Below are 27928 nucleotides of genomic sequence, written 5' to 3'. Positions count from 1 at the left end.
AGAGAGAGAGAGAGAGAGAGAGAGAGAGAGGCACAACAGGTAAAATACAACAGAGGAGGAATGGCTGCTGGAAGGCTTTAGCTCTGGAGATTGGTGATGTAACGTTACCTGTGAATGCTGTACCCCAATGCCCACAGAAGAGGAATACCTTTGTTGCAAGGAATGGGACTGGTTGCAGCCTTAGCTAAATGGTAAACAACAAACATGGCACCACACCGGTAAGGTAAGACAACACGTTTACATGTTGTTTTCAATATGTTCTCTGACATTTATCCTAACGATATGAGGTGGTCTTTGTAGAGAAAAAGCTTGTTTAGTGGACTAACTTGGCACTTGAAAGGATGCCCGTTCAATTACGTTTTAACAGGTCTGACACTACGGCTGTATCTAGGCTAACGGCTAACATGCTAACTATTATTTCTATGTCACTAGTCACTTGAAACAAATTTAGGATGATAGGAGACGGGTTGAAATAAACCGAAATTTCCCTTTAATCCTGTTCTGAGTTTCTTCTTTTTTTAAAAAAAATAATCCCATGTAACGTTTACAGTATTTGTGCTCTGAGAATCTCTTTAACACTAGCAAAAATTGATATTGTAATTGAAATATCCCCAATTGAATGGATATCGAATCAAATCGGAAATTTGATTGGGACCTTGTGAATCGAAATCGAATCAATTCAGGAAATCAGTGGCAATACCTAGCCCTACTAAAGACAAAGCTATTGAGGAAGCAGGTGAAGTTATTCCCTGCCTTCCAAACCATTTGCAAATCTTAAGTTTTGGCAAAGTCTTTGCATAAGGGTTCCAAGGATACTGTTTTATGATGTACCGATTAACAATATTCTTTACACTGTTTTATATCTTTAAATATGACCACAAAAGTAGTAATTTAAATCCCTGACAACCCAGAGTTGAGACCAGGACTCAGAGTCACAGTCCTATACGCCTCTCTGAGCTTCTAGTTCAGTTACCCAGCCATAGTTTTCATAGTTTTATACAAACGGTGTCTGTCCCCCGACCACCTAAATTATTTAAATCTAAAATTAAACAAAGAGGAGTTGTGCATAACAACCTCATAAAAATTAAAACCTCTTCTGTGACAGAAAGACAAAACAGGAGAATTAAATGCGGACTGTTAAATATCATGTCTCTATCGTCTAAAGCAGAGTTAGTAAACAAATTAATATCAGATAATCATATTGATTTACTCAGTCTCACTGAAACCTGGCTGTGTCAAGATGAATATGTTAGTCTAAATGAGTCCACTCCTCCCAGTCATAATAATACCCACATTCCTCGAGGCAGCAGCCGAGGAGGGGGAGTTGCAGCCATTTTAAACTCTAGCCTGTTAATCAGCCCTAAACCTAAACTAGATTATAATTCATTTGAAAGCCTTGTTCTTAGTCTTTTACATCCGACCTGGAAAACCTCACAACCACTTTTATTTGTTATAGTGTACCGTGCTCCTGGCCCGTATTCTGAATCTGTATCTGAATTCTCAGAGTTTTTATCCAGTTTAGTTCTTAAATCAGATAAGTCTTTCCACAGAATCCCTCGCTATCGGATCATTATCTGATTACTTTTGATTTCTTTTTACTTGATTACACGCCACTCAGCAACAGTTACTATACTAGATGTTTGTCGGATAGTGCTGTCCCAAAATTTAAGGAAATGATTACTCCGTTGTTAAATTCAATACCAAGTCCTTCAGTAACAGAGGTTTCCCATACCAACTTTAACCTCTCCCAAATTGATCATTTTGTTGATAGCGCCATAGGCTCGCTGCAAACAACACTCGACTCTGTAGCTCCTCTTAAAAAGAAGTTAACAAAGCAAAGAAAGTTCGTTCCTTGGTATAACTCTCAAACCCGTGAGTTAAAACAAATATCGCGGGGCTTCCGGGTTGGACACCGACAAGATGGCAGCTTAGTTTAGGAGCTCCCGACTGCACCCTCTAGAAAGTCATTGAACTACCCCCAAGAAAGCGAAATTTCAACTTTATAGACTTTGTTAAAACGGGGGTAACGATGGATACCAGGCAGAAGGGCAAGAAGGGGACTCAGCAGCCAGAAATAAATGACGACGAAAGACCACGAGGTGACACGCAGACCACCGCTAGCAAACAAGCTAATGTAACGCCAGGTGAAGAGAAGGCTGACCTGGTCTTGATCCTTCGGGAACTGAGGGGTTTTCGCCAGGACAACAAGCAACAGTTGGAGGACATTAAGGGGGAAATTTTAAAGACTAACGTAAGACTAGACAAGGCAGAAGAGCGAATAATGAAAGTCGAGGAACGAGTCCAAAACACTGAGGATATTTTAGCAGAAATGCTAAAGCTACACAACTCGCTAGATGCCAAAATAACCGACCAGGAGAGCCGTTCTAGACGTGAAAACATACGGATCTACGGGGTCGCCGAGGGAGCCGAAAAGCAGTCTCAATCCATGACTTCATTTGTGGAAAAGTTACTCCGCGAAAATCTCGACATACCCGACGAGATGCCTTTGCAGCTGGAGAGAGCGCACCGCGCTCTCGGTCCACAGCCACCTGAGGACGCAGCACCAAGATCCATACTGGTGAGATTCCTCAGCTTCAAAACAAAGGAAAATGTTCTCGCGCAGCTTGGCAGAAAAGGGGCTTTACCTGGCAAGGGAGGCGAATAAACCTGGATAACGACTACGCACCGCGTATTCTTCAGAAAAGAAGGGCATATACAGAAATACGCAAGATCCTGAAGGATCGCCAGATCCCTTTCCAAACCCTGTACCCAGCGCGGCTTAAAGTTAAATATAATGATGAAACCCGGATCTACGAGAGCGCCGAGGAAGCGGCAATTGACATGTCAAACAGAGGATACCCGGTGGAGATCATCAAACCTCCAGAGACTCTGATGGACAAATTGCAGCAGCTGACGTGGAAGAGGAGCAGCCAGCGAAGGGGGAGACGCGCATCCCACCCCAGACGAGAGTCTAACTTCAAGGAGAGACTGCAGTCTTTCAGGCGGTCCTCACCTCCAACAACTTAAGCTAAGATTGGTCATTTTTGTCTGGTAGATGAGCCCCCCTTTTTGATGTTTTTCCCCCCAATGTCTGATTGATCGGGTAGGTGCATTTACAAATATAAAAACCTAAATTTAAATGGGGAAAAGGCTATATTACCTGGTTATTCTGGTTAATAATGTTATTTACAAAATGTAAGAATCACAGGGGGCAATAAGGGACTCTGGTGCAGCTAACCTGAGTAAGGGCCCCCTCTTCTGGACACGGGGAGGGGCTTTCCCTAGAGACTTGAACAGGGTCACAACAAAGACCTCTGAAGTGGAAGCCATACACAGCTTTGTTATATTACATGTTTATCTGTTTTACATTTTGGGTTTAATGTTGTTTTTCCATGTTCACTCCCTGTCAGTTCCTTCAGGGAAGGGGGGCTTTCCTAGGAAGTATATGGAGGCTGATTTTTGTTCACATACATGCAAGGTAAAACTTTAAAAGTAGCTTCTTTTAATGTTAATGGTTTACACAGTCCAATCAAAAGAGGGAAAATTTTATCCAAATTAAAAAAAGAAAAAATTCAAATCGCTTTCCTACAGGAAACGCATTTAAGTGATTTAGAGCATAATAAGTTAAACAGAATGGGTTTCAAATACATATACTCATCTTCTCACAAATCAGGACGGCAGAGGAGTGGCTGTATTGATATCTGGTCAAGTTAAATATGAACACGTGTCAGAAATTAGGGACAAAGAAGGAAGATTTGTTTTGGTTACTGGGAGAATCAACGGAGCCCTAATGAGCCTCCTAAATGTCTATGTCCCTCCCGGAAGTGATTGGCTATTTTACAAGAAAATATTTGAAATAATGACTACAAAAAGCCAGGGCATCTTAATCAGTGGAGGAGACTTTAATATTCGTTTGAATTCTCGATTAGACTCCTCCAATAGAAAGTCGGACTCAAATGCAATCAGCAAGAAAGTGAATGCTTTGATGAAAGAAGTGGGAATTATCGACGTTTGGAGAGAATTGTACCCGTCTGGCCGAGATTTTACCCACTTCTCCTCACCCCACGCAGTCTACTCCAGAATAGATTATTTTTTCACCTTTAGTAAGGACTTTCACAGAATAAAGCAATGTGATATTGGTCCGATTGCCTTATCTGACCATAGCCCTATATACATGTCAATAAATTTAAACAATAAACCAAGATCTTTACCTTGGCGCCTGAATTCAAACCTTCTAAACAACCCACAGATTAAAGAAAAAATTAGGAAAGAAATTAAAACATATCTGGAGCTAAATGATAATGGGGAGGTGTCGCCATCTGTGCTCTGGGATGCACTGAAAGCGGTACTCCGAGGGAAAATAATAGCTATCTCGTCGTATGAAAAGAAACTCAGAAAAGAAAGGCTCATTAATTTGGAAGAGAAATTAAAAGAATTACAAAGAGACCATGTAGAGACTCTAAATAAGGAAACCAGATTAAAAATGAACAAAATAAAAAAGGAAATAGATGAAATCAATACTTCAGAAATACAGAAAATGCTGTTATTTACAAAACAACGTTACTATGAAGCTGGTGGAAAATCTCTCAAACTCCTATCTTACAGATTACGCAAACAACAAGCAGACAATTCAATACATAAAATAAGAAATCCTTACTCTGGGAACATTGAGACACATACAGAGAGAATTCAGCAAAGTTTTGAAATGTTCTATAAATCGTTGTACTCCCAACCAAAAATGAATAATGACCTTCAGATTGAATCATTTTTAGCCACTCTTAATTTACCTACCGTTACCAACGAACAAAATGACAAACTATTGTCTGAAATAGGAATAGGAGAATTAAATGCAGCAATAAGTAAATTGAAAACAGAGAAGTCGCAGAGATGGCTTCACCTCTGAGTGGTGGACTATGAAAGAATCACTGGCTCCAGTACTATTGAGAACTTTTAATTGGGTGTTGAAGAAGAAAGAAATTCCGGCCTCCTGGAGATATGCCATTATTTCTGTGTTACCAAAAGATGGAAAAGACAAGTTGGAGTGCAGCAATTACCGGCCAATTAGTGTATTGAATATTGACTACAAATTATTTACAACTATACTGTCCAAGAGAATTGATAATATATTACCAGATCTGATCCACTTCGACCAAACTGGTTTTGTGAGACAAAGACAAACACAGGATAATACTAGGAGAACTTTGCATATTATAGATCAGATTATTGAACAAGGAATAGAATCAGCCATTATTAGCCTAGATGCCGAAAAGGCTTTTGACTCGGTCAGGTGGTCTTTTTTGTATAAAGTTTTAGAAAGATTCGGCTTTCATAAATCTATTATTGAAGTATTTGAAGCCTTATATGACAAACCGTCTGCAAAAATAAAAATTAATGGTGACTTATCAAATCCATTCATCCTTGAAAGAGGAACCAGACAAGGCTGCTGTGCCTCACCTCTCCTCTTCTCTATATTTATTGAGCCCTTGGCTCAATGGATCAGACAAAATACAGACATTAAAGGAATAAATATGCCATCAGGAGAAAATAAATTGGCCTTATTTGCGGATGATGTATTGATATATTTATCACAACCCACTCAGTCACTTCCAAAGCTTATGAACCTGCTAGAACAATATGGGATGTACTCAGGATATAAACTTAATATACAAAAAACACAGGTAATCACCTTTAATTATTGCCCACCTAATCACATCAGAAGCAAATACAAAATGAAATGGGATGCAGAATCAATCAGATACTTAGGGGTAAACTTAACAAAGGATATTACAAAATTATTTGATTTGAATTATAACCCCTTAAACTCCCAGTTGAAATCCGATATTTCACGTTGGAATGTTATCCCTTTTTTGAGCTTAAGCTCCAGGGTGGAGTCCATTAAAATGAACATTCTGCCAAGATTGCTCTATCTTTTCCAAAATCTTCCAGTGTCAATACCAACCAAACAATTCGTAGAATGGGATATGATGATATCCAGGTATTTATGGCAGGGGAAAAAACCCAGGATCAGGTTTGAGACCTTACAACTGAGTAAAGAGAGGGGGGGTATGGGTCTCCCCTCCTTAAGAGAATATTACTTAGCAGCACAGCTGAGGCCATTGATCTGCTTATGTACCCCAGATTATTCTGCACGTTGGAAAGAAGTTGAAAATGCCTTACTAGAAGGGATACCTATTGAAGCTACTATTGCAGATAATGAACTTTTAAATAAACAATTGAACATAAGCAACCCTTGGTTAAATATATTATTGAAAACCTGGCAGGAAATTGTAAAAACTTGTAATTTAAATGACTCAATTAAACTACTGCGATGGTGTGCCTATGACACTGACTTTATTCCAAACAGATCTGATGGCAGATTTAAAAAATGGGCTGCTAAAGGCCTAACAAACTATTACTCATTTACTAAGGAGGGGACATTCCATAGTTTTGAATTCTTAAAGAAGAGATACAATCTTGAGCAAAAGGATTTCTATAGATATCTCCAAGTTAGAAACTATTTCAACCAGAATCTGAGACCAAATGTAGGTAAAGTAGAAACAGGAATTCTGAAAATTCTTTTGTCAGTATCAGAATCTCCATGTACTAAGATCATCTCTAAACTATATAAAGATGTACTCCATCCCAAATCAGGAAATACGTGGTATATAAAAGAAAAGTGGGAAAAAGAAGGCAATTTGATTATAACAGAGGATGCTTGGAAAAGAATATGTCTCATACAATGGACTTCAACTTGCTCCACTAATTGGCGTGAATTCTGTTGGAAAAACGTTGCTAGGTTTTTTATTACACCTTTACAAAAGAGACATGGGGGAGGGGGTTCCAGCTGCTGGAGACAACGTGGGATGGACGACGCCAATCATTATCATGTTTTCTGGAACTGCCCAGTCATTGTTCCTTATTGGCAGGAAATCCATAAACATATTAACAATATATTTGGAGTCAATATTCCTTTTACTATGGATACAGTTTATATGGGAGATATTCAATTTGACGGATGGAGAAATAACGATAAAAAGTTGGTTCTAATTCTCCTGGCTGGAAGCAAAAAAGTTATTACGAGAAATTGGCTCAAACCCCACTTACCCACTATAGATGGATGGATAGACATTATTTATGAAATTTACATAATGGAGCGGCTGTCATATTCCCTTCAAGTCCAGAAAGATAGATTTTACAAAATTTGGAGCAAATGGACTGAGTATGTTAAACCCATAAGACCAGACTTCTCTTAAATTATTGGAAAAGGTCAGGCAAACAGTGTTGTATTGACCTAGGCAATTTTTTGTGACCTTTAACCTGAACTTTTTATTTTGTTATATGGATGTACTGATATTCTGTTTCTATACCTCTCCAATGTGAAGGCCCCCCGTGTTCTTGTAAATAATTCACACTTAATGTTTACATAAAGGCTCAAAAACATCTGAAAGAGCTATATGGAGATATACTCAGATGATCTGTGACTACTTATTTGATAATGTCATTGAATACATATGTTTTATGCTGATTATTTTACCTGATTATGACATTGCCATTTGAAAGTGCTCTTTCTAAATAAAAAATTATAAAAAAAAAACAACAAACAAATATCGCGAAGTTTGAAAGGAACTGGCGATTAACCAAACTGGAAGAATCTCGTTTAATCTGGGCAGACAGTCTCAAAACTTATAAGAGGGGCCTCCGCAATGCCAGAGCAAACTATTACTCAGCATTAATAGAAGCAAACAAGAATAACCCCAGGTTTCTTTTCAGCACTGTAGCCAGGCTGACTGAGAGTCAAAGCTCTATTGAGCCTTGTATTCCTTTAGCCCTTAGCAGTAATGATTTTATGAGATTTTTTAATGACAAAATTCTAACTATTAGAGGCAAAATTCATGACCTCCTGTCCTCAGATAGTACCTATCTAACCTCAAACACAGCTGTAAAACCTAATATATATTTAGATTGCTTCTCCCCAATTTCTCTTCAAGAATTGACCGCAGTGATTTCTTCATCTAAATCATCAACGTGTCTCTTAGACCCCATCCCAACTAGGCTACTTAAGGAGGTCTTTCCTTTAGTTAACACTCATATATTAGATATGATCAATATATCCTTATTAACAGGCTATGTACCACAGTCTTTTAAGGTAGCTGTAATTAAACTTGCCCACCCTGGATCCAGAGGTGTTAGCCAACTACAGACCAATATCTAATCTTCCCTTTATGTCAAAGATCCTTGAGAAAGTAGTCGCAGACCAGCTGTGTGATTTTCTCCATGATAATAATTTATTTGAGGAATTTCAGTCAGGATTTAGAGTGCATCATAGCACTGAGACAGCACTAGTTAAAATTACAAATGACCTTCTGATTGCTTCAGACAAAGGACTCATCTCTGTACTTGTTTTATTAGATCTTAGTGCGGCGTTTGACACTATTGACCATCAAACTCTGCTACAGAGACTGGAACACTTAATTGGCCTAAAAGGTTCTGCACTAAGCTGGTTTAAATCTTATTTATCTGATCATTTTCAGTTTGTTGATGTTCATAATGAATCATCCTTACGTACTAAAGTTTGTTTTGGAGTTCGTTTGTTTTGTGCTCGGACCAATCCTATTTATTCTATATGGGGCATTCTACTGATTTTGTGCAAAGTGCTGTCCCTTAACAAAAAAACAACAAAAACGATATAATTGAGTATTCAGACATAGATATTTACAAAGACTATGTTATGACCTATTTAAACCCAGGACATTAAATGAAAAAGTGATAAGCTAAATATATACAAAATCACCATTTATAGGGTACTTTATATTGGGAAGTAGCTGTCCCCAACCCTGACCTCTAAAATTCAATTGATGTAAATAACACTTAAAACATTTTTCATATTTTTTTTCAAAAGTGTGATTAAGTTTAAACAGAAGTTGAAAGATTTAGATGTATTGTGGGATTCATTTTTAAATTAAAAAACTATGCTAAAAAAAATAGTGTCCCTTGTTTTCATGTCACTACCGAAACACAAGAGTTTTAATGCTCTGGTTGTGTCTGGATTTGAGCCACACCCCTGAATTTCTGAGAAGGGGGGGGTAGTACTGCACCCCATCCCAGATGTCTGCATGGTAAGTCGCTGACTCCCATCATTTTTTAAATAAATGTCTTCCAAAGTCTGAAAATGAGTGTGTAACTTTTAAAGTTGTCACTACCGAACACATGTTCTCTTCAATTATGTAAAAATTTGGGGGGTTTATGTTTATGTGTTTATTACGTTTTTCTGTGTGAACAACTCTTCAAACATGTGCTTGTTAGCCATGTGACTGCCAGCATTCTTTAGTTATCCTGAAAAATAGCTAGGAATGTCACTACCGCAACAGTCACTACCGAAATCTATGGTAAAGTTTCGGTAGTGACATGATCATTTTGGTAGTGACAAAATAGAATGGTCAGTAGTTAAACCCCATAATTTTGTGGCCCAAAATCATGCTCTTCTCTGCTCTGCTCTGCTCTACTCTACTCTGCTTTATTCTATACTCTACTCTTCTCTATTCTACTCTGCTCTACTCTGCTCTGTCCTACTCTGCTCTACTTTGCTCTACTCTACTATACTCTGCTCTACTCTGCTCTGTTCTGTTCTACTCTGCTCTACTATACTATACTCTGCTCTACTCTACTCTATTCTCCTCTACTCTACTATAATCTGCTCTACTCTACTCTATTCTGCTCTACTCTATTCTGCTCTGCTCTACTATATTCTGCTATACTTTGCTCTACTCTGCTATACTCTGCTCTTCTCTACTCTACTCTACTCTGCTCTACTCTACTCTACTCTGCTATGCTTTACTCTGGTCTACTCTATAATCTACTCTATTCTGCTCTTCTCTACTCTGTTCTGTTCTACTCTGCTCTACTTTATTCTACTCTGCTCTACTCTACTATACTCTGCTCTACTCTATTTTGCTCTACTCTGCTCTACTTTGCTTTACTCTGGTCTGTCTCACTATGCCTCACCCCACTATGCCTCACTCTGCCTCTACTTTGCCTACCTGGTCTCTGTCTCACTGCTGCACTCTACTATGCTCTGCTCTGCTCTACCCTACTATGCCTGCTCTCACCCCACTCTACTGTGCTGTGCCCCACTCTATACCTGCTCCACTCTACCTGGCCTACGCCATAATCTACTCTTTCCACCCCACTCTGCTCCATACTCTACCTTCTCTACTCTATTCTGCTGCTCTACTCTACTATATCTGCTCCACTCTACTTTGCTCTTCTCTGCTCCACTCCATCTCTGCTCTACTCTTCTCACTCTACTCTGCTCTGCTCACTCTACTATGCTCTGGTCTACTCCATAATCTATTATTCTGCCTCCACTCTGCCTCTTCTCACTCTGCCTGTCTCACTCTGCCTCACTTTATCTCACCCCACTCTACTATACTCTACTTTGCTCTGCTTTGCTTTACTCTGGTCTGTTCTACTATGCTCTACCCTACTATGCTCTGCTCTGCTCTACTCTACTGTGTTGTGCTCTGCTCTACTCTACTCTGGTCTACTCTATAATCTACTCTTCTCTACCCTACTCTACCCTGCTCTGCTCTATACTCTACTCTTCTCTACTCTATTCTGCTCTACTCTACTATATTCTGCTCTACTCTACTTTGCTCTTGTCTGCTCTACTCTATTCTGCTCTGCTCTACTTTGTTCTATTCTACTACACTCTGCTCCACTATACTCTTCTCCACTCTACTCTACTATGCTCTGCTCTATTCTGCTCCGCTCTTCTCTACTCTACTCTGCACTGCTCTCTCAAAAATTAAATTATTTTATTGACCACAAGACATTTGTCTTTGAATTTGTAATTCCCACCATAAGGCATACATTTGAGGAAATATGATGCAACCTTAAAAACAGAATAATGGTCACTACCGAAACAGGACAGTCACTACTGAAACAGGACAGTCACTACCAAAACACTGGGTGTTTTGTAAAAAATAAAGTATATTGAGTTATCAACTAAAGTATTATGATGCTAATCGGTTACATTTATGGTCTGTTTCATTAGTTATTAACTCTGAAATCAATCTGATCAGCGTTATGCATTTTACAAAAAAAGATTGCATTTAGATTTTGAAGAATTCTATAATTTGAACTTCGAATATTTGTTACAATATTAATTTTTATAGATTTAATTGTGAAAACCTTCAGTCAAAATTTGTAAAAATTTAAATCTTTAGACAAGGAGAGGAACAAGCATAACAGGTTGATATATATTTTTTTAATAATACTATATGTTTCGGTAGTGACAAATTTTGGGAGAGGAAAAACATTCCAGAACAGTCTGAAAATACAATATAAAACTTTACAGTCATTTTACTAGATATGTGACCTTTACATATGGTACAATATATATAGGGACAAAGTTTTGGAAATAAAACATACAAAATTTCAAAATATTTCCAGCCTGACTTTGCACACATTCGGTAGAATGCCCCATATATGCTTCCTTTAGGCAACATCATTAGAAATCACTCTATAAATTTCCATTGTTATGCGGATGATACACAGTTGTATTTATCGATGAAGCCAGAAGAAAGCAATCAATTAACTAAACTCCATAACTGCCTTAAAGACATAAAAACCTGGATGAGCACCAATTTCCTGATGTTAAATTCAGACAAAACTGAAATTATTGTTCTTGGCCCCAAACAACTCAGAGACTCTTTATCCGATGACATAGTTTCTCTAGATGGCATTGCTCTGGCCTCTAGCACTACCGTAAGAAACCTCGAAGTAACATTTGATCAAGATTTGTCTTTTAATTCTCATTTAAAACAAATCTCATGGACTGCATTTTTTTCATCTGCGTAATATTGCGAAAATTAGGCCTATCCTGACCCCAAAAGATGCAGAAAAATTGGTCCACGCTTTTGTTACCTCTAGGCTGGACTACTGTAACTCTCTATTATCAGGTAGCTCTAGTAAGTCCTTAAAAACTCTCCAGCTAATTCAGAATGCAGCAGCACGTGTACTAACAGGAACTAAGAAACAAGATCATATTTCTCCTGTTTTAGCTTCTCTGCACTGGCTCCCTGTAAAATCCAGAATTGAATTTAAAATCCTACTGTTAACTTATAAAGCTCTAAATGGTCAAGCTCCGTCATGTCTTAGAGAGCTCATAGTGCTTTATTATCCCACCAGAACACTGCGCTCTGAGAAAGCAGGGTTACTCGTGGTCCCTAAAGTCTCCAAAAGTAGATCAGGAGCCAGAGCCTTCAGCTATCAGGCTCCTCTCCTGTGGAATCATCTTCCTGTTGCGGTCCGGGAGGCAGACACCGTCTCCACATTTACAAGACTTTCGGGCCGGCTCAGGCTTGCCTTGTACCAGCCCCTAGTTAGGCTGACTTAGGCCTAGTCTGCCAGAGGACCCCCCTATAATACACCGGGCACCTTCTCTCCTTCTCTCCTTCTCTCTCTCTCTCTCTCGTATCCTATTACTGCATCTTGCTAACTCGGCCATTCTGGATGTCACTAACTCGGCTTCTTCTCCGGAGCCTTTGTGCTCCACTGTCTCTCAGATTAACTCATATCACAGCGGTGCCTGGACAGTGTGACGTGTGTGGTTGTGCTGCTGCCGTGGTCCTGCCAGATGCCTCCTGCTGCTGCTGCCATCATTAGTCATTAGTCATACTTCTACTGTTATTATACACATATGATTATTATCACACATGTATACTGCCAGATATTAATATATACTTTCAACATATTGTACCACAGTAGCCAGAACTATAACGATAATATTATTACTTTCATTAATGTTGTTGTAAGCTACTGTCATTACCGTCTGTCCTGCATCTCTCTCTCTCTCTCTCTCTCTCTCTCTCTCTCTCTGTTGTATACTGTAAAGCCCTGTGAGGCAAATTGTGATTTGTGATATTGGGCTTTATAAATAAAATCGTTTGATTGATTGAAGTATTCATAGGGTTTTTTCAGCTTTTTGCTCCTGAAACCTGGCACCTCTTCGCCTTCACAAGTGCATCAGTGTGCAAAGTCATCCAGTGGGCCAAAGTGGACCCTTTGGCAGGCCAGTTCTTGCCTGCAGGCTGTATTTTGACACCCCTTATCTAGAAGGCAACAGCATAACTCTGTCTTCATTTATAAGACAACCTAAGTTGCTGAGATGTTGAACATCCTTGAGTTCAGAGCTGATAACCATGACACCAGATAACAGGTGAGGAAGGTTTTAAAAGGTCCTCATACTCTACTATAATACTTATACTGCTTTCTGGTACTGAGCACCTCACTACAGGTTAAACAGGCAACACAGCAGGAAGTTAGAGACACTCAGTCCTCTGAGGGACTATCCTATATTTCTAATAATATTTGTGGTTGTTTTAATTAGTGTGGCTGTATGTGTGGTTTTGTGTGAGTGTCTAGTTGTGATCTTGTGTGCCTGTCACTTGTTCTCTGGTCTCTCTTTCAAAAGAGAACTTGATCTCAATGAGATTTCCTGAATGAATAAATATGAACTTACTACTAACCTAATCTGTCTTTCTCAGCTTGTCCTCCTTTAGTATTCCCTTCCTCTAGCTTCAGTCTCCTTCATTCTATAGTAAAAAATTTTAGAATTGATTGTGGTCCTTCTTCACATTTCTCTGTCACTGACATAGTGGATGATCATACGGCTGATCATGTGGCCTTACCTGTCCATTCAGGTTGAAGTAGGAGTGATTGGTGAGGTTGATAGGGGTGGTTTTGGTAGACCGTGCTTGGTATTCAACAGTTAGTGTTTCCCCCTGCAAACACAACTCCAATGTTACTGAAGTGGCCTCTGAAAAAACATTTGTCTACATGCAAAATCATTTCAATGTCTGATCTGCAAAACTGGATTTTTAAGTATTAAAGAAGTACGTCACTGCTGGAAAGATGCTCTTCTCATAAAATGAGGCTGACTATGCAGTAGAAAGACACACATGCTTTTGAAATTGTTGCTACATGATCAGAGAAAACAGAGAAAGGGGCTGTGGTATTTGCTTTTGCTCAAGAAGTAGAAAACCTATGCAACTACCACAATGTACTGCACCACATCTGACCAAGAATAGCTCCCACTAGTGGGTGAAGTAAAGCAGCTTTGCCTTTTTCACATAGAGAACAATATGGCGGTCACCTGGTATCAATCTTGAATTAATGTTACAAAGGAAGCTGACATATGTTTCTGAAAACATTTAAAATGAGAAAAAGGAAATGCAGTAACAGAATCTTGGTTCATATTTGATCAGCGCTGCTTAGTTTTACCGTTTGATGTCAGTATTTTCAGCCTCGGTGATCACAATACAAGAAACAGTTTGGTGCCCCCTTCTGGTTCACAAACGCTTGTATTACAGCCAAACAGTGCACTAAAATATGATTCTAAGACATTTTCGGAGAGACACAGGCAACACAGTGATAGAAGTTTGATGGAGTTCCCATGGTGCCAGGCATATGAAAATACAGAGCTGCAATCTGTAGTTCAAGCTACAGCCCTAGAACCAGCGAAAATCTGGATCTGACAACGTTTCTGAAATTCAGTGGAACAACTAACAACCAAGTCAAAAAGTCCTCTTCCTAATTTTATGACAAATATTGTAATGACTCAACATCTATCAAATTTGTGACCTTTTACATCCAAGGTTGTTTAGTTTTACCTAAAGCTGTTTGGTTTCCAGAGCTCTGTGCTGACCAACAGGTGGTACAGCACTCACGTCAGTCAGATCATACCAGCCAAAGGCAAATCTCAGTTGATGAACAGAAATTTTTTTTTTCGATGCTTCGAAGTGTGAGCAGCTTCAAAGGTGTGAAGTTATGAGTAGGTGTGCTTACCTGTAGGGTGTAGGAGACAGAGACCTGGACCTCCCCAGGATAACCCTGGTCTCCATCTGGACTAGTGTGACTCAGCTGTACACCACCTTCCACTGCTGACGCAAGCCAGATAGCCTGAAGAAACAAATATACAATGTTATACAGTATATACATACAGGATTAAAAAGTGAAAGTAGTCTTTGTTACAGGAGATTAATAACAGGTCACATGGAATAAAAGACAACACAGGAAGCACACAGGTAGATATGTCTCATAGAGTGATGGTGTTAGGAAAAATACTTGTGTATATTCAGTGGATAAATAACTCTCCAGGCTTCACCAGTCTGACTGAGAAAAATCAAGTGGTTATAAACCGATCGGCCAAAACATTAAAACCACTGACAGGTGAAGTGAATAATATTGATAATCTCGTTATAATGTAATATTTCGCTGGGAAACTTTGGTACTGGCATCCATATGGATGCCACTTTACCCTCATATTGTGCTAGAAAGTCTCTTTCCTCTTGTGTTAGCAGGTCGAATTTGACCATTTTTATACTCAAAAACCTAATATAGAGTTTTACCTCATAAGGAACTTGTTATCTATTAATAACTACAAAATCTACATTTAGTTTTTTGTGGTCCAAAGGCCACATTTTGCTAGCTGTTAAAATAAGCCAAAAATAAGGTCAAATCTGACCCACATTCGGGGCGTCGGTAGCTTAGTGGGTAGAGCAGGCGCCCCATGTACAAGGCTGTTGCCGCAAGCGGCCTGGGTTTGAGTCCAGCCTGTGGCCCTTTGCTGCATGTCATCCCCCCACTCTCTCTCTCCCCCTTTCAAAACTTACTTGTCCTGTCCATTAAAGGCAAAATGCCCTAAAAAATATATTTAAAAAACAATCTGACCCACAGTGAACATTGGTTTTTAATAATATGGCATGCAGCAGTAAAACAGTGTTGGCAGTTTTGTGGATTAAATCCAAACTGAAGTTAGAGTAAAACTTTACCCATAGAAGCTTGTAGACACTTCACTATTCTCTGCTGAGTCAGATATGATTGAAACACCACAGATGTAGCAACTTCTTTGAAAAACTACTGGTTTTGTTGTGTGTACATAGCTATTTTAAAGCCCTGTTCCAATAAAAACTAGATAATATTTATGACATATTTTAACTTGAAATTGGTGAAATTTGACCTGAAGACAGTAAACACACTCCACTCACCAAAACACCACAGACCAAGTACACCCCCTCATGGCATCACAACTCACTGATGACAGTGACCCTCCCAGCAGGGTAATGCACCATGTCACACTGCAAAAACTGCTCAAGAATGGCTTGAGGCACGCAACTTAGAGGTCAAGGCATCCAAATTCCCCAGATCACAGTCTGATTGAGCATCTGTGGGATGTGCTGCACCTCATAAGCCACAGGACTCAAAGGATCCACTACTAGCACAGGATACCCCCAGAGGTCCTGTGTCCATGCCTCAACAAGTTAGAGCCAAGTCTGATGTTGTAGTGATTTTTTAACAAAACAAAATGTCTAAACAAGCCACTGAGGTGCGAATGGGTGAACTTGTTCCGGCCACATATTGTGGGCTAACAATAAACCAATGTCCAGTGCGTTTTATCTCTTTGGATTTGGTGATCCATTTATTCTCAAAACTATATATATATATATATATATATATATATATATATATACATGCTCACCAAAACATAGAAGGTTGACAGCATTGTCCATACCATTATTCCATTCAGCAATTCAGTTTTAACACGCTACAACCATCAAGCTTTTCAACATGCTTCCACAACATGGTCAAAACTGTTAGCCTCCACATTCCACACACCAGGGGCCGTATTCACAAACATTCTGAGAATACTGTCAGAGAGCTACTAACTTAGCCTAAAAACTTTCAGTAAGGAGTCCTAGCTTAGTGGTGATTTAGGAAAGCTCTCAGAGCAACTCTGAGCAAGGAAGGGACAGAAATTCTAATCGTAGTGAGGAGGTATGGTTGACCCTGTTGCTAGGTATAATGCATTCTTTTAACAGATGTGATTGGTTGTCAGAGACACACCCTTTTGTGAGCCTGCAAGGTGTGGACCCCCAGTGGAAATAAAATGAACTGCTGACTGTGAAAGTGTTGTCATTGGCTGCGTTTCCCAGTAAAGATTGATCTTAAGACTTAAGAGCACAGTTAAGAACGTCTTAGCTAAGAAGGGTCGCGAAGATAAGAGTGCTTTCCAGATTAGTTCTTAATGCCCTTCTTAGGATCGCTCTTAAGACCACTCTCTAAGAAGCTCTTAACAGGAGCTGACCACTACCGCAGCGCCGAAATTAAATCAATAAGCTAATCAGCACGTAAGTCACACACAGCGCTGCTATCTAACGCACTAATTCCCTGCTGCTCGTGTGTATGTGTATTCTAATAATTCTAATGAATAACTACGACAATAAATACTTGTTAATGACTTATTTTCATGATGAAAACAAGACTACAACTAAATAAGAAGTAGTCTTGGTAAGAGAATCATGACGAAATGTATTATATTTAAACAAAAATATAATAGACGGACGAAAGGACATATTAACTTGTAGGACCTGGGCCCGTATTCCTAAAGATTCTGAGAATCCTCTCAGAGAGCTCCTAACTTAGCCTAAATATTCCTAGCAAGGAGTCTTAGCTTAGGAGTGATTCCAGAACATTTTTAGAGAACTCTGAGCAAGGAATGGACAGAAACTCTTATCTTAGTGAGGAGGCGTGTTTGACCCTGTTGCTAGGTATGAGTCATCATTTCAAAAGGTGTGATTGGTTGATCCTAAAAGCTAGATAAAAATACACTTTTGGTGATAATGGGCATAGAATGGACCGTCAAATCAATAGACTTAATCATAGAATCTAATCTCTATGAAGACTGTGTAATTATATAATATAATATTTTACATAAAAAGAAAATCTCTGTTAAATAAATAGTAAGCTATACTTTAAAATTATCTTACAAAATGTGTGAAAACTCAGGCCCACTTGCACAGTATTCACATACTGATAGTTATATTTATTTGCTTACATTCATTTACCATGCTGGTAATTTTTGCACTTCATCCATTTGGTATTAACAAGGGTAAAATGGCTCAGATTTCATCAATTTCTGTGATTGCTAACCGGCCTATATAAAGCAGTATTGGTTGGCATTCAAATCTTCCACAAACCGAACAGCAATGGAGAAGAAAAGAAGTAGGAAACCCAACTGGACAGAGGAACAGTGCTTGCTTCTGGCTCAATTGGTCAATGAGAACAAAAGTGTTTTGAGAGGTAGATTTGGCCCCAGTGTCACACTACGAGCCAAGAAGCAGGCATGGGAAAATACAGCACAACAGATAAATGCCTCCTTTCCGCTGGTTGTGTGCACAAGTGAGGAGTGCGAGAAGAGGGGGTATGTGTTGCAGTCGAAAGCAAGAGAGGAGACTGCAGCACACAAACGTGAATCTTCATGCACAGGTGAGTGATATACCACTTACTTACAACTGCTGGCAAAGTTAATTTGAATACATAATTAATGTGTACATATTGGTTACTGGATTGTTTTTTAGGGGATGGACCACCTAAGCAGCTGTCCCAGGTTGCAGAAACAGTGTTTAATTTCCTGGGACAGTCAGAATTAGTATCAACGGGCTGAGGGAAGGCATTGACTCTTCAGTGATGCAGCTCAATGAAATGCAACAAAGGTAGAAGTGAGTTTTCATATATCAATAGGCAGGTAAAAAAATATCAAGAACAATATTTATTCATTACTTAAGCCATTTCTCATATCTCTTGTACATGCTCATTCTGCGAAATCAATGAAAACAAAACAATAATTAAATAAACTAAATGTATTCCCCTTTCTGTAGCATGGAGCCATCAGAGGAACCGGGTCCTTTGACATTGCAGGTGTATAACCCTCAGCCTGAAACATCACAGTTCAGCCTGCCCGCTACTGCTGCTGCCACTGCTCCAGCCGCTGCTCAAGCACCATTCCTGCCTGCTGCTCCAACACCATCCCTGCAGGACAGAAGATCGGAGATGACAATGGATGTCCTCAGACAGCAGAAAAGAGTTCTATGCCTACAGGAGGAGTACTACCGACTAAAAACTGATCTCCTAAAAAATAAATCCCATGGCAAATAGATATTGTGTATTAATGTGTCTTTGTGTGTAATATGTGTCATGTATTTAACAATTGTAGGCTATGTGTAGTAAATATTAGTTGGTGTATTAGTTCACTGCAGTCACCAAGTTCTTAAATTACATATACTATAGCTGGCCTGAAATGTAAATTTGTAATTGGGCTCTGTAAGGCAGTCCACTCTGGGCCAAGTTCCCCTGTGGAGTGTGAATGTTTTCATCACCATGATCATCATCATCGCTGTCTTCATCACCCTCGAGAGGTTCTGCAATCGGTCTAGCCTTGCAAATGTTGTGTGGTATGGCACAGGCTATGATGACTTTGCAGACTTTATCAGGGTCAAACATGAAAGCACATCTTCAGTTGGCCAATGCCACACTCCACTACTGCCCTTGTTGTCTTATGGGCCCTACAAGTTAATACAGACATAATCAAAATTTCATTCAAAACAACTGGAAATAATGTGAATAATTTAATACATGACAATGTACATTATTTGAGGGAAATATTTAAACTACTAGGATACTCCAACATGCTCTTTACATTTTATTTCCATGCATAATTCTATATTGTTTGGGTTACCTGTTTTAGTTTAGTTGTGGCCCTTGGTCTGGATGGAGGTAAGGTGTTAGGAGCCATGGTTTGCATGGGTAGCCACTGTCCCCTAACAAGTGGCAATTGGCTGGCACATAATGTCCCTCGAAAAGCTGTCTGAGGCCACTCTCAGAGAATATTCTGGCATCATGTGTTGAGCCTGGCCATTTAGCAACAATTCCCAAAATCTTATAGTCAGCATTGAAAACAAGTTGAACATTGATACTGTGAAATCTCTTCCTGTTCACGAAGACGGCTTCATCTTCTGACAGTGCAATTATACGGACGTGTGTCCCATCAATTACACCCACAACACCGGGGAATCCTGTGATGTCCATGAATGTCCTTTTGTGAGCCTGTAAAGTGTGGATATCCAGCGGAAACGAAACAAACTATGTCACAATATGAGGCTGTGATAGTGCTGTCAGTGTTTGCTTGATGACCTTGCTGATGGAGGGTTGTGACAGACCCAAGTCATCACTGCTGCATTGTTGCATTTTTCCTGTTGCTAAATACCTCAGTGTTGTGATGACTTTCATTTCTGGTGATATTGCATTGTGGCGATGGGTTGGAGAAGTAAGCGCATCTCTAATGAGATCAACCACAAACATGATTCCTGCACGTTCCAATCCGTAGCGTTTAATTAATTCACTGTCATTCAGTGTTTGGAGAATGTCTCCCCTGCCTCTTCTTTCCACCATTTTCTCCTCTGCTTAAGAAACTCCTAAGCCTCTTAAAAGTCCTCCTCCCTGCTGTTAACAGATCTCATCTTAGGAGCTCTCTTAAGAGCTAAGATTCTTTAGGAATACCTTTTATCTTTACCAGGATCTACTCTTAACTTTGAGGGGAAATTCTTAGAAAACATCATGTTTCTAAGAATTTTCTCAGAATTTGGCCACTAGGACCAACTCTTTGTGCTAAGAATCTTTAGGAATACGGTCCCAGCATTGTATCCTGACCACATTGTATCCTACTTGCATTCATCAATGCTGTGTCTCTGCTAAAGATCATCTTAACGTGACCAGTTCATGGGAGGACAAAATTGACAGATTTATGGACTATATTAATCTACACTGAGAATCAGACAAAACAGCAGGTATAAACTATGAAAACACACAGGCAGCACGCTGACAGTTGTAAAAGAGTTAATGTGACATGTATGTGTGAATGTGTGGAGACACTAAGTTGATGAGGCGTTGTATCTAAGCACGTGGCAGCCGTTACTTCATTTGGACAGCCCGGTCTGTCAGCACCTCGAGTGGGCTGAAGTGCTGACGCACAAATGCATTTACATATACGGTTTGGCTTCGCACACAGCGACACTGTTGGATAGCAGCGAGAATATGCTGTAAAGCAGCCATGGTATCTCACACATGTGTGATGTGGCAACGCCTTTATATAGAGTAGCTGGTGGAGCGACCCTTGATGAGGTTCCAGCTGAGCTCAATTACACCTGTCAGTTGCCTGATATCTGTGAAATGTCGCAGGTTTGGAGGGTGGATGTGTTTCTGTTGTGCCCTGACGCATTTTTTGGGTGCGGTAAACTATCTCATATGTGCATGCAGATGTGGGATATGTGCGGACAAATTAGGATAAATGACGGTCATGATGATTCATTTAATTTGTGTGCCTTATGTGCACAGCACATACAGGAACACACTGTTATTCCTCATAATTATTTTTCGTAGTAACTTGTGGCACAGCTTTGAGCGCACACAGGGTCTTGATAAAACATATAGATTCAAGATTCAAAGTGTTTATTGTCATATGCACAGTAAGGACACACGTTTCCCTGCAGAATGAAATTCATTCTTTTCTGTCACCAATTAATACTAAACAATATTTTTCAGAGAATTTTTTTCCTAGAATTTCATCACTAGGAGCAGCTCTTAGCGCTAGGAGGCTTTGTGAATACGACCCCTGGACTTCAAAGTCAGTGGATTCATGTGTGAGTTTACATTATCTCACAGAGAACTGGCAGCTGCTGTCTCACATCTCACTAGAGCAGTAAACAAAAGTCACACTGGAGGAAACATTGCAGACCCCCTGCAAAATGCAGCACAAGAATGGGCTATTGTTGCTGTTACAGACAATGCTTCAAACATGGGTGTTGCCACTCAGTAAGTGGGATACCTGCATGTGAAGTGTTTCGCTCACACGCTTAATCTGGCCTCACAGAGGGCATTAAATTTGCCAACAGTTCAGTTTGTCAGGTGTATGCAGCACTTCTGACAGGTCTTAAGACGGTGTTGGTCAGTCTGTCTGCTTTGCATCACATTTTGCTGCAAAATGATTGAAGTCAGATGAACAGACTGAAAACTTTATTTTATGAGGTCAAACTGATTTTGATAAAGTTTTCCTTTGAGGAAATAATTTGCAGTTGGAAACAAAGGTAATAAATCGCAGTATATTTTATCACAATAGTCAGCATATCGCAATACATTTGATATCACAATAATATCATTTTGGGACCTAAGTATTGTGATAATATCGTATAGTGGGTCCTCTGGTGATTCCCATCCCTAATGTAAACACATCCTTCAATCCTTTATATCAATACATTTGTTTTCATTTTGAAAGAAAATTCTTATTTCTGTTGGTGCTCTGTTGTATTCTGCCAAAGTCAATGCACACAAAATATTACTAACCATTCCTCATCATTTGCTTAATGCATTTTTGTTGTTAATGTTACCACTAATCTATTAAGTTAAAGCTATAGTGCGTAACTTCTACAGGTCTGTAAATGTCCGTTTCACCCAAGCCACTACTAGAGGAGATGACACAATGCTGATTAAGCCGATCGGCTCCTCTAACATCTCGCGGTATTTTTCAATAGATATCATTTTTAGTTTGCGTGTCAACCGGCAACATTCCCGCGCTGGCGCACAGGAAATGCTTCCTCACAACAAGAAGGGAGGGGGAGGAAGAGTGGAGAGTGTCACAGCAAGAGGTAGAGCGCAGGCAGAAAGTGAAAGTAACATGGCAGAGAAGCGGCCGAGACACGGTTCAGAAGTGGATCCCACTACAAAGAAAAAGCCTGGACGTTCGGCTGAAGGTCTATTATCAAAGAAGGAAAGTGACCGACGGAGAAGGCAAGAGAAGGGATTTGTATTGGCGTCGCTTTTCCTTGGTATAGAGCCCTGAAGGAAGAAACTGGGCTGAGGGCAGACATGGATGTTGCCTTGCTGCTGTTGGATAAGTAAGTGACTTGGTTTATAATTATATTATAAGTAGTATGAGTTGCTGTTACATGTACTGGACCTAGTACTTTATTATTTTCTTGGAAATGGTGCTATGAACGTAATGTAATGTTAGCAGCCTGGTGTTCACCACGTTGTGTAGCATTGTGTACACGGTGTGTAGCGAGTGTTACTCTGTGTACGGTGTGTGGCGACTGGCGAGTGTTACTCTGTGTACTCTGTACGGTGTGTGGCGACTGGCGAGTGTTACTCCGTGTACTGTGTACGGTGTGTGGCGACTGGCGAGTGTTACTCTGTACGGTGTGTGGTGACTGGCGAGTGTTACTCCGTGTACTGTGTACGGTGTGTGGCGACTGGCGAGTGTTACTCTGTGTACTGTGTACGGTGTGTGGCGACTGGCGAGTGTTACTCCGTGTACTGGGTACGGTGTGTGGCGACTGGCGAGTGTTACTCCGTGTACTGGGTACGGTGTGTGGCGACTGGCGAGTGTTACTCCGTGTACTGTGTACGGTGTGTGGCGACTGGCGAGTGTTACTCCGTGTACTGTGTACGGTGTGTGGCGACTGGCGAGTGTTACTCCGTGTACTGGGTACGGTGTGTGGCGACTGGCGAGTGTTACTCTGTGTACATGGAAGTGCCACCGGCTTATTAGTTGTAATAACGCACTATCCGCTGGGAGGTGACAGAAGTTACGCACTATAGCTTTAAGTGCTCAGAATTTGCAACCCTTCTAGATGCTTGTAAAATGATGTTATATCTTGACTTTGAGGGATCCTTATCCCAAACCTCTTTATTTTATGTGTTTAAAGAAGTCGATATATCATCACTCGATTTTCCACTCAAATATCAATATTGATATCATCTTAAAAAATCCTGTTCTATTTAATTCCATGTGTGAACAGAAACAGTATAGTAGGACCACTTTAATTCTCATTTCTTTTAGTTCCAACTTTTCTTACAGGGATTTTTCTTCCTCCACTGCAATTTTCCCTAATAAAGCCAAACCAGCAGTGTGAAACTACTTTATGTCTGCTGCCAGCTGCTGATGGGGACACTGTCCCTTTTCTCTCATTTTACAGCTTCTGCTTAAAACATAATTTCCTTTGATGTGCACTCAATCACTTCAGGCAGCGCAATAATAAATGTGTGTTTGTTCTGGCCTCATGACAGTTTGATCTACAGGAGAATAAATAAATAGAAGCCACAGGACTTCTGTCACACAAACATGCACAGCTCAATGTGTGGCACAAAGACACACAGTCATAATAACAGTATAATAGGTGTAGAGTCTGCGTGCGCACGTGTGTGATGTTAAATGAGACGTTCCTCTGTATCCCTGGTGATGAGGACATACAGCGAAAGCTGGACAGAGCAATCAGTGACAACAACCCTGCCTAGATTTCAGAGTACTGTCTACGGTGGAAAGGCTAACCAGATCTTGGGTGCCTGTCCGTACAGGCTACGTATGGTTCTAAGGGTACTAATCTGAAAGTTTTTGGTGGAAACATGACTTTACAGTATTTCTTTATGTTTTCTTTCTGGTATGAAAACATCATTCAGGACAGACTGCCATGCCTTAGCCAAACCTAATGGAATAACAGGTTACATTTATATACTTTGAGTGTGTGGCAACTTATTTTATGAGTCTTTACAAACCTCATGTACCTGCAACTGGGTCGGAAAACCTTTGTGAGGCAAGTACAGAGTGAGAAATGGTATTTTTCCACTCAGATTGTACAGAAATTACTATGAGCTTTCTACACACTCACTCAAGGGAATGATAAACAAACACATATTCACTAAGTCTTACCTTATTGAAGCCCCGCAGCCCTCCATGCAGTGCATTAGGTCCATTATTGATATCCAGTTGGTACTCTTTTCCCTCCACCACAAAGTGTCCCTTTGCAATCCTGTTGGCCACACGGCCCACCGTAGCTCCCAGGTACCGCGTATCTGACATATAGCCTGACAACACAACACAACACAACACAAGACCGTGTTCCTGGGCATATTCAGTTGCTGCCTAAAATGTTTTTACTGAAATTAAAAATAACCAAACACAATTGCTCCTGCATGACATCATGCAGCAGCAAATTAAATGTAAATATAATAAATACATCTCAAATATGTCATATTACAAACACCATGAATATTACAGTAAACATTTTCTGTTTAGATTTCAAAAGCTACAAGAACTTTTTTAATACAGAAGTTACTTCATTTCTACATTGCAGAACTATAATCAGATAATTTTCTCTGTGATCTTTTGACATGTGGGGTAGCCCAGCAAACTGACTGATAAAATCAACAAAAATCATTCTCAAATATTTTTAAATTCAGAAATAATTTCATTCCCTTTGATTCTTTTTTTATGTGGTCTATGTAAAGAAAAACAACTATCTTCCTGCCTTCCACATCATTGAAGCCCAGGGTTACGTCTTCCATCTGACCATCCTTCCCTTTGCTCCACACAGACCTGATGATGGCACCCAGGGTAACAACCTCCACCCGCACCTGGGAGGACTGGAGGACCCATATCTCCACAGCACCCAGGCCAGCCACCTCTCCCCACTGCTGATGGCTCACCTCAGTCATCTCAGACCTTTTAAAACCCACAGCAGAGCAGAGCAGAGCAGAACAGAACATTTCCTTAACCCTTGGGTGCATAAGTGGGTCACAAATGACCCAGTGAGGTTGTTTTCTTATTCTTATATATTTCTTCAATATCTTTGTAATGAAAAGTTGTTATCATTTCATCTTCCAGCTATTCCTCAAAAACATGTTATTGATGTCATGCCATTTAAATTTTTAGCATACCTTTTATACATTTTACAAAATTCTAGTTTTTGTATTACTACCCAAGCTTCCATAGGCGGGTCAAAAATGACCCACATTCATTTCCTATGGAATTTCATGGGAACCTTTGAATCTTATCAACTGTGACTGTCAGGAATTTATATTTTGTGGACCACACAGACTATATCTTAAGTGTCACCCTTTAAGAAGATTATTTTGCACAGCAAGATCTGTTACATGTAAGTATTACTTTCACTTTTTACCTCAGAAATGTGTGTACTTATCAAAGAGTGTGAAAGAGTATGTCTAATTATCATGTATCAACAAATTAACGCTAGCTAACTGATCTAGCTAACATTACTGTATGTACTGTGTGTGTGTGTGTGTGTGTGTGTGTGTTGTGGCTGCGAGGTATACAGCTGAAATGGTTCTAAGGATGCTGGATGAAGAGGCGCGCACACGCGCACACACACACACACCACAGAAAGGGGGAGGCATGTCAAATATTTTTTTTATTAACTTGGGGGGACTCATTTTGTTGTTGCTTTTTTGCTTAGGGGAGGGGCATACAACTTTAAATGGCTCTATTTTGTATTTATTTAACCACTGCTTTTCAAGGAAAAAACAGAAATTATCATTGGACTTTTAAAATTCTGAGAACGAAAAAAACAAAACAAATCTGAGCCTAAAATAGTAATATTTCATCAAAATCACTTCGTTTTCTATGTCTCATTTAAGATTTAGCTCAAAACAAACTGTAAATAAAGCACATCAACTTACCAGTATGCATGACAAGAATGTAAGACCAAGGCTCTTTTTAACACTATCTTCAACTTTTACCTGCTAACTTTTAACTTTCAAATATCAGAGAGTGAGTTATCTTATAACTAATTTATGGTGGAGAGAGGCTCATGCACTTCCCCCCAGTCAAACAGGGGGCTCAAGGAAAACTATTTGTATCTTTGGGGAGGGTAAAAAAAAAACGAAAGAAAAAGAACAGTCTCTTATAACACCAAATTCTATCTATCTATCTATCTATCTATCTATCTATCTGGCTACAGTTTAGTTTACTGACTCCGTGGAGGCTATAAACTTGTGTCTGTGAAGTTAAACTACTTTTACAGGCACACACACGAGCAATATACCATGTCATCCAAACAGCAACATGCCCTTTAAAAACCGTGACGAGTAGGAAAACATCGTTACACACACACACACACACACACACACCAAACACAGTACACTTTAAAAAGAATACCGCTATGAAAGCTGCTTGCTAATTGCTGTTAATTATACGGTAGGCTATGTGAACTCTTTACTAACATTTCTCTGCGGTCTGCGAATATGATTCGTGTATTGATGTAGTTACCTGCAACACCGTCATTACCAGCACAGTTTACGGACTTTAACCTACTATGGGCTTCAAATGTTGACATCCGGCCCCTCCCAATCCCCCGTTCTTCTTCGTCTTCTTCTTCTTTTTGTTTAACGGCGGTTGGCATCCAGCTTATTGGTGCATTACCGCCACCTTCTGTTCCGGAGTGTGGACCAAACAGTAGACTTAGGCCCAATTCCAATCCGGCCCCTAAAGACTCAAGACCTGAACCCTCACTGACTTAACTGACGTCAGCTGTAAGTGATTGAGTGTGAGACTCTGAAAGGGCTCCGGATGCTACAAATAGGAATGGGACAGCACTTATCCCCCTCTCTACAAAATGTTGTTGACACTGGTGGCTCTGGGCGTGATCATTTATCGGTTATTGTCAGTATATATTCCACACACAAAGAATATATATATATATATATATATATATATATATATATATATATATATATATACACATATATATACATACATACATACATATACATATATATATATATATATATATATATATAGGCTATATATATTCTTTGTGTGTGGAATATAACCACTGGTATTCCTCTGACTTCATGTGTGTTTATGTACCATCTTAAATCCTTGTTAATGTAATGTTTCATTGTTTATCTATCTGTTTTTTTCGTTCCCCTTCCATAACGTTACTGTTCTGGCAAAAAACACGGTTGGCATATCTGCCATCCGTGTTTTCGTTTTTTATAACACTTCTGGTGTTCCGAGGGCAACACCTGTATTTGACGTCACAACGATATGAACTGTGGGTAATTTCCTTACCGTAAGTCCGCATCGATGCTGACCTACGGCAAAGAGCATGGATACCAAGAGGCGAAGCGCCGTTGAATTTTTGCCAATAGCCACTAGGGGCGCTGCCGCCATTTTGGAGTGTCGAGCTTGGACTGTTGCGCCCAGACAATATGCTGTCAAGGAGAGAGGATGAAAAAAGTA

General features: G+C 39.8%; 1 protein-coding gene across 1 annotated transcript in view; it reads right to left on the bottom strand.

Annotated features, from left to right (window-relative positions):
* galm (galactose mutarotase) overlaps positions 1 to 27090 on the bottom strand; it is a 48228-nt gene extending 21138 nt beyond the window's left edge. The window contains exons 1-5 of the mRNA XM_049601246.1: positions 26954 to 27090; positions 25197 to 25390; positions 24599 to 24753; positions 14848 to 14961; positions 13692 to 13784 (exon numbers count right to left, since the gene is read on the bottom strand). Of these exons, the coding sequence (XP_049457203.1) occupies positions 13692 to 13784; positions 14848 to 14961; positions 24599 to 24753; positions 25197 to 25383 (549 nt within the window). The 5' untranslated portion in view covers positions 25384 to 25390; positions 26954 to 27090. The remainder of the gene's footprint in view (positions 1 to 13691; positions 13785 to 14847; positions 14962 to 24598; positions 24754 to 25196; positions 25391 to 26953) is intronic.
* Between the last annotated feature and the right edge of the window lie 838 nt (positions 27091 to 27928).

The sequence above is a fragment of the Epinephelus fuscoguttatus genome, linkage group LG16 (assembly GCF_011397635.1).
Source record: "Epinephelus fuscoguttatus linkage group LG16, E.fuscoguttatus.final_Chr_v1".
Classification (NCBI taxonomy): Eukaryota; Metazoa; Chordata; class Actinopteri; order Perciformes; family Serranidae; genus Epinephelus; species Epinephelus fuscoguttatus.
The sequence above is the reverse complement of the archived record's forward strand: the minus strand, read 5'-3'. Positions and strand labels throughout refer to the sequence as shown.